Source organism: Austrofundulus limnaeus, unplaced genomic scaffold (assembly GCF_001266775.1).
Source record: "Austrofundulus limnaeus strain Quisiro unplaced genomic scaffold, Austrofundulus_limnaeus-1.0 Scaffold910, whole genome shotgun sequence".
NCBI lineage: Eukaryota > Metazoa > Chordata > Actinopteri > Cyprinodontiformes > Rivulidae > Austrofundulus > Austrofundulus limnaeus.
In genome coordinates, this window is record NW_013953312.1 from 56,535 (window position 1) to 64,404 (window position 7,870).

Below are 7,870 nucleotides of genomic sequence, written 5' to 3' on the forward strand. Positions count from 1 at the left end.
GTTAAATGGGGGCAAACATTATAAGATATTTTTCTTCTTTTTGCTCCTTTTCATTTAATGATCCATGTCCTGGATGACTGAGAATCCACAGAAACATCTGATAATAACGGTGTTGGACCGTGCCAATGCTAAAGTGGATCAATATTTGTGTTAGCTTTACTTGAAGCACGTCACGTCGCTCTCGTTCCATAAATACACGCTTCACCGTAGGGGCGGTTCTAGGGGCGGGGCCACAGGGGCATTGGCCCCAGCTGAAATCTGATTGGCCCCCTGAAGTGCCCCTGTCCTGTCATTCATCTGTCCTTTACCTGKGAGCAATGATGGCAGATGCCGTTCCATGTCCAAACACTAGAGGCGCTAATGAGTCAAACAGGGAAGTCCARCATGAACCAAGCTGACAGAAGTCTTCTTCTCTTAAGAAAATCAGAACAATACTGCAGAAAGTTTTTCAACWGACAAACSATGACTAGATTTTCTCAAATGCTCTGTGTTTGAAAGTATTATCTAGTAAAAAATGTGAAACTGTTTAGGAAAATTTATTGTGCAAGCTTTTTAAAAAAGTGTTTKAACGTGTGACTGGTTAAACGTAAACACCTTAYYAAAACTGGGGATTTGTGTGAAAGAAGGTTGAACAAATACTTGGCCCCTCTAYAAATATGGTGGCACCTTGATGGYCYCTTACTCAAAAAAAATCCTAGATCCGCCACTGCCGGAGCAGCTGACCAGAGGGAGGTTAAAATGTAAACCGTGAACTAAACAAGCATGTTAGATAATTATAGACCTGGTTCTGATTGAACAACAACTTCAGAATCAACAAGCTAAAGTAGCATCCACCGTAGCGACCTGTTTCCTCCTGTAAACAGTGACCAGAATGTGACATCACCTCATATTCTGAGCGTTCACAATGTGAACATCCACGCAAAATAAAAGAAAAAAAATGTATCTGTTCCATGTATCGGGGTATTTTGAACGAGTATTAGTACTTGTAAAATGTCGGTATCGGTGAATCCCCAATTAGTACAGTAGTATCAGAGAACAATCTTAAAMAAAATCTAAATGCAAATACAAAATCCAAGATCCCCACCCATTTGTCAATTATCTGGGGGTGGTACCCGGGGTGGCCAATCAGGCGCCAGGGGTTGCACTTGCCACCCCGACCACCCCTCTGGCTCCGCCCCTGCTCAGGACTCACCCCTGTCTGCGGCTCTGTCTGCTCCGGTCCTCCTTGTCTGCGATCCTGCCCCGAGACGGGGAGCGGGTCCTCGCTCCTCTGGGACTGCTGGAGCTCCGCAGGGTTCCGGTATGTTTATATCCCTGAAACATAAATAAATAAATAAATAAATAAATAAATAAATAAATAAAAGATCGAATACAACAATGCATCAGCACGGATACCTGCACGGAGACGATGTTGGAGCTCGGAGCGTTGGGCACAGCCATCCAGTCCGGCAGGTTCATGCTGCTGTCGCTGTTGGCCCGCAGGAAAGGGTGAGGATGGGGGACCGTCAGGGACCGGGTGCTCTCCCTCCTCTGGGGGGCGTACTTTGGAGACTCCACGAAGGGAACTCATCAGGAGGTGAGGAGAAAATAGTTTCACACACGGTTTGATTAATCTACAAGCATCCACAAGTAATAATTACAGGCTTACCCACGTCTGTGTCTCTGTGGTTTTTAATTATTTCTCCCAGTTCAAAATGGCCGGACATAACTGCAACCTGAAGAAAAATAAAAACATTTTTTCACAAGAGGGAAGGTTTACACAAAGAATAAAGTTTAATGAAATGTTTGTAGATTTTATTTCATTTAATCATTTATTATCACTTATAAAAACCATAATGGACCTACATCCAGTGGTGGGCAGCGCTAATTCAAATTTTAGTTGCGCAATTTCTAAAGCGCTAGTCAATTTATTTAGGTCCGCAAGTTCAAAGTCACATATGCTCAATAAAACTTAGCGGAAGCTAAATATAAAGCGTCAATTTTATCTCCGTTTACCAGAGACATTAAGGCATGAGAAAAGTCAGCGCTTTACTGCTATCTAGTGGAAACATCGTTTTCTTTCACAGAAAGTCGTTGCAGTTTGGGGAGGTGATTTGTTGAAACAGACTTTTAAATCATTGTGTTAAAACAAAAAATAGTTTTGGATTGCTAGTTCTGCTGCTTCTTGGGCTTCAGTAAGAAAACATGCAGATATATTAGTAATTTTAAACTGTTTGTTGTAAAACTAAAGCGACGCATGCTCGGTAGGCTACAGAATGAAGAACAGGAACTCCGTTCTTTTCAAAATAAGAGTGTGAATTTAAATTGTTCCGTGTTTCTTTCTTTATTATTATTATTTAGTATTTATTGTTGTGGTGTCCCTCGGAGAGGAGGTACAAACTGCACAGTTGAGCCTGGTTCTGCAGATCAGAACTGCATGGATTGGCACCCAGTGAAGTAGCTCCAGTTGCTTCCTGCCACGCAAAGAATTGTGGGAACTCTACYAAATGAAAACCATCACCCAGAAGGACAGGAAGTCAGAGTATAAAGCTCTGTGAATGCAATGCTGACTGAGGGGTCACTGTTTCCCCACAGTGGAGTTCCATTGTGTTAACAAAAGATGGCTTCCCCCTCTAATGTTGAAGAAAGTGATGAAGTTTTGATAAATTATATGGCTAAGGAACGTGGTGAGTTTAGACGGCTCTTTCCCTTTRCTTTAGACAAAACTGACGATCGAATGTGAAAATTATTTGCGATTAGCACTACTCAATTCTACATTTAGAAAGCACAAATCCGCACATCTTTTAAAGAAATTAGTAAAAACACTAAAGTGTAACGGAGAAATTTAGGTCCGAAGTTAGCGCACGAGAGCTTTAGGGGACTAGTGCCCACCACTGCCTACATCTGCAACATTTAACAAAAATTAATGTTTTAGAATAAAACAATAAAGAACAAAAAGATCACAAATATACTTAAACACAGTGATTTTATCATTATTGTTTTCTTTTTATAACTAAAAATATTAACTAATCATGTTGCTAATTCTGAATCTGATCATTTTTTCACCATTCAAACACAAACTGTAAAATATTTGTGTCCACATATTTAAGTCCATTTAAGAAATACTACAGGTATAATAAGTTATTTATTAGTAGTTGGTCCAAGTACAGAACCCTGAGGAACTCCACATGAGATATTACAGAGTTCAGATCTTACATCATTTATTTGTACAAACTGTTTCCTGTTTTTCAGATTACTTTTTCGTTACTTTGTGAGTTTTGCAGCACAGTAAAGGTTTAAAGTGAAATTTTCTGCTTTAACTTAATAAAACTCTAAACCAGAGGATCTCAAACTGGGGTCCATGAGCCATATCTTGGGGGTCCTCAAAAAATTTCAAGAAATTGTTTTTTTTAATGCATTTGTGGGACAATGCACTACTAAAACAAACATACTAAACCAAACAAAAACTAATATTCCCATGACATTTAGGGGTTAAAATGACAGCTTGGGGTTTATGAGGGGGTCCCTGGAAATGTTTCGCCTTCTAAAAAGTCCCCAGAACCAAAATGTTTGAGAACCCCTGATCTAAACGAGACTGAGTTTTTACCTGAAAGGGCGTCTGCCCGCTGTTGTTCTTCATGTCTTTATTTGCGCCACGATAAAGCAAAATTCGTGCACAGCTTTCCTGCAACAAAAAGTATAAATTTCATATTAGATCTTTTTTCCTCTACTAAACCAATTCATTAAGGTGCAGAAAACATAAAAAGTTGTGAATCAGCGGCACGTTTGAGGAAGAAACATCTGATTCTGTGGGATTGTTTTCCCCTGGTGAAATACCTTGTTATATAAAGCACAGATGTGCAAGGCAGTGTTTCCAGAGGCATTCTGGGAGGAGGAGTCTGCTCCGTAAAACAGGAGGTGCTCCAGGTGCTGAGAGTTGCCGTTCTGACAGGCCTGTGGAGCGACACAAACATGGAGGAGACTGTTGTTTAATAAAGATGAGCAGATAAGGACGAACGAGTTTCCAGAAATTTAAGTAAAAATTTACACAGAAACAAATCAGTTTCCAGTAGTTTCCAGGTCCAGTCTGTAAATACCACCGGTGTAACGGTACACATATTTGTCCAGAACATTAGCCTGAAGCGTGAACACTGAAACACAGAGAGGAGATGAGGAAACAGATGTGGATGCAGGATCAAATGGATACCTTCGTGTTTCCTCCTGCTCTCGCTCGTCCACCTCATGGCTGTTAAACGGCCACTGAAGCAGGATGGAGGGATGAAGGTGGGAGGCAGGCGGACTGATTCATGGCATGAATGATGAGGACACACACTGGAACACAGAGAACACCTGGAAACAGTGATCCGTGCACGGAAGCTAACCTGTTGATGTTTTTACCTGGTATTTTACAACTTTTAGCATTTTATCATTTTGAGCATTTTACAACTTTTAGCATTTTATCATTTTTAGCATTTTACAATTTTTAGCATTTTATAATTTTTAGCATTTTACTCGCCTTTTGCTACTTCTGGATTTCAGCTAACTCTTTTCAGGTTTTGGATAAATTTGTTAATTTTAGCTTTCAAATAGCTTTTTTGTTAATTTTAGCCTCTAGCTAGGTTTTTGCCACTTCTGACTTTTAGATAAAATCTTCCTGCTTTTAGACAACATCTTGCTACTTTTAGCTTTCAGCTAGCCTTTTGCTACTTTAAGTCATCTGCAAACCTTAAGGTACGTTTATCTAAAATTATGCTACTTTTAGGTTTTAGCTAAACTGTTGCTATGTTTAGCTGACATTTAACAATTGTTTTGCATTTTGCTCAACTTTTATTACTTTACACTTTTAGCTAGCAGTTTGCCACTTTTAGCAAGCTTTTGCTACTTCTGGATTTTAGCTAACCCTTTTCTATTTCTAACATTTTGCTCGTGTTAGCATTCAACTAGCTTTTGCCACTTTTAGCTTCTAGCTAGCCTTTTATTACTTCTGAATTTTAGCTAATATTTTCCTACTTTTAGATAACGCTTTGCTACTTTGAGCTATCCACTAACCTTAAGGTACTTTTATCTAAAATTGTGCTACTTTTAGGTTTTAGCTAACMTGTTGCTATGTTTAGCTGACATTTATCAATTTTTAGCGTTTAGTTAGCCTTTTGCTTCTTTGCTCTTTTAGCTAGCCTCTTGCTACTTTTGCAGCTTCTGGATTTTAGCTAACCTTTTTCTGGTTTTGGATAACATTTTGCTAATTTTAGCGTTCAACTAGCCTTTTGCTACTTGGCACTTTTAGCTAGTCTCTTGCTACTTTTAGCTAGCTTTAGCATTAACTGTACTCAGTTTTTCCAGTGCTCAGGATTCACAGTTGCATTTTAGCAGGAAATGCTATTTTTGAGACTTTTTTGTTTACTTTTATATATTTTTTTAATYTAAACTGTCAGAATGTGACGAGTGAAGTTAGTTTTCAGCAGAGGGTCTAAAACTCTCCTAAAAACAAACATTTCCAGGTGTTTACGTGGTTTCTGAGAGGACGGTTTGTTTACTTTGGATCATGGTTTGATCTAAGCATGAAAGAGCTCTTCAAAGTCCTCCTGGAGGAACCAGACTTTTACCTGATGCGTCTCGTCCCAGCCGTTCTCGTCCCTGATGCCCAGTTTGGCTCGGTGGTAGAGGAGGGTCTCACAGCAGGAGGTGTCGCCCCCCGTTAGCACAGTGTGGTAGAGCGGCGTCAGCCCCCGCCGGTCCTTGTAGTCTGGAGACGCACCCAACGAGAGCAGGACCTGCGAAGGAGACCAGCATGATGTCTTCACACCGAAACAAAATTAGTTTGTTGTAGTTTGTGTTTAGATGAAAACGGTGACATCACCACAAGTTCAGGAAGGTTGAATCAAGAAACTTTGAGTTTGTAAAACACGTCTGTCTGACCAGGTCTAATAATCTTATATCAGCCAAAAGTGTTTCTGATCTTGTTTTGAGACTGATACACACGAGAGGATTACACTGAAAAAATAAAGTCACAATTCTGACTTTTTTCTCAGATTAAAGTCAATTTTTTTTCAGATTAAAGTCAGAATTCTGACTTTTTCCTAATTCACAGATTAAAGACAGAATTGTGATTTTTCCTAATTCTGAGATTAAAGTCTGAATTCTTATTTTTACTCAGATTTGAGTAAAAATTCTGACTTTCCTAATTCTCAGATTAAAGTCAGAATCTCAAAACTCTGAAAAAGTCAGAATTCTGACTTTTTTTTCCACAGATTTAAGTCAAAAATTTTCCTCAGATTAAAGTCAGAATTCAGACTTTTTCCTTAGATTAAAATCAGAAATTGTGATTTTTCCTAATTCTGAGATTAAAGTCTGAATTCATGTTTTTACTGAGATTTGAGTCTAAATTCTGACTTTTTTCTGAGATTAAAGTCAATTTTTTTCAGATTGTCAGAATTGTGATTTTTCCTAATTCTGAGATTAATGTCTGAATTCTTACTTTTTTCTCAGATTTGAGTCAAAATTCTGACTTTCCTAATTCTCAGATTAAAGTCAGAATTCAGACTTTTTCCTCAGATTAAAGTCAGAATTATTTTTCAGATTAAAGTCAGAATTTTGACTTTTTCCAATTCTGAGATTAAAGTCTTTTTTTTTCAGTGGCCCTAAGCCTCTTTACACTACAGCAAGAGCAGAATGCGTTAGATTATTAATCTGGAAATTTCTCTTATTTGAAGAAATGTTACTGCACTGGCAGATTATTTCACTTAATTTGAGAAGATTTAAACTATAATCTGGTATTTTTATTTTAATTTTGCAGTGTAGCTGAGATTCTTGGGAACAACCAGACTAAAACCGTATTTTCTTGTTCCAGCTGCTGAACATCTGGACAAACACCTGGAATTCAAATCTGCAACAAGCTTTTATAATCAGGAAATCTGTTCTGTTTTCTGAGTAAACATGTGGATTGAATATTCTGGMTTCAGCTTGTTGATTCGAGGCAAACATTTCATCTTGTCAGTAAACACAACAAGRTGAGTCCGATTTTTCTTCTTAAAGTGAGAAAATGAAAAAAAAAAACCTCATTTGTTACAGTTGTTTGTTAGTTATTTGTTATATTTATTTGTTACAGTTATTTGTTACAGTTTTGTGTTACAATTATTTTTTAGTTATTTGCTGGTTATCTGTTAGTTATTTGTTATATTTATTTGTTACAGTTATGTGTTACAGTTATGTGTTACAGTCTTTTGTTACAGTTATGTGTTACAGTTATTTGTTACAGTTATGTGTTAGTTATGTGTTACAGTTATGTGTTACAGTTATTTGTTACAGTTATGTGTTACAGTCTTTTGTTACAGTTATTTGTTACAGTTATGTGTTACAGTTATGTGTTACAGTTATGTGTTACATTTATGTGTTACAGTTATGTGTTACAGTTATGTGTTACAGTTATTTGTTACAGTTATGTGTTACAGTTATGTGTTACAGTTATGTGTTACAGTCTTTTGTTACAGTTATTTGTTACAGTTATGTGTTACAGTTATGTGTTACAGTTATGTGTTACAGTTATGTGTTACAGTTATGTGTTACAGTTATGTGTTACAGTCTTTTGTTAGTTATTTGTTACAGTTATGTGTTACAGTTATGTGTTACAGTTATGTGTTACAGTTATGTGTTACAGTCTTTTGTTAGTTATGTGTTACAGTTATGTGTTACAGTCTTTTGTTAGTTATTTGTTACAGTTATGTGTTACAGTCTTTTGTTACAGTTATGTGTTACAGTTATGTGTTACAGTCTTTTGTTAGTTATTTGTTACAGTTATGTGTTACAGTCTTTTGTTACAGTTATGTGTTACAGTTATGTGTTACAGTCTTTTGTTAGTTATTTGTTACAGTTATGTGTTACAGTCTTTTGTTAC

At 37.3% G+C, this 7,870-nt stretch overlaps 1 protein-coding gene across 3 annotated transcripts in view; it reads right to left on the minus strand.

The window, feature by feature from the left end:
• The window catches only part of shank1 (SH3 and multiple ankyrin repeat domains 1), a 97,282-nt gene that overhangs the window by 46,261 nt on the left and 43,151 nt on the right, over nucleotides 1–7,870 (minus strand). For 2 of the 3 annotated variants that reach the window (XM_014029468.1, XM_014029467.1), the window contains exons 7-12: nucleotides 5,583–5,774; nucleotides 3,817–3,933; nucleotides 3,587–3,664; nucleotides 1,649–1,715; nucleotides 1,396–1,565; nucleotides 1,193–1,314 (exon numbers count right to left, since the gene is read on the minus strand). In XM_014029468.1, coding sequence (XP_013884922.1) covers nucleotides 1,193–1,314; nucleotides 1,396–1,565; nucleotides 1,649–1,715; nucleotides 3,587–3,664; nucleotides 3,817–3,933; nucleotides 5,583–5,774 — 746 coding nt within the window. The remainder of the gene's footprint in view (nucleotides 1–1,192; nucleotides 1,315–1,395; nucleotides 1,566–1,648; nucleotides 1,716–3,586; nucleotides 3,665–3,816; nucleotides 3,934–5,582; nucleotides 5,775–7,870) is intronic. The other variant, XM_014029469.1, reaches the window with a different exon arrangement.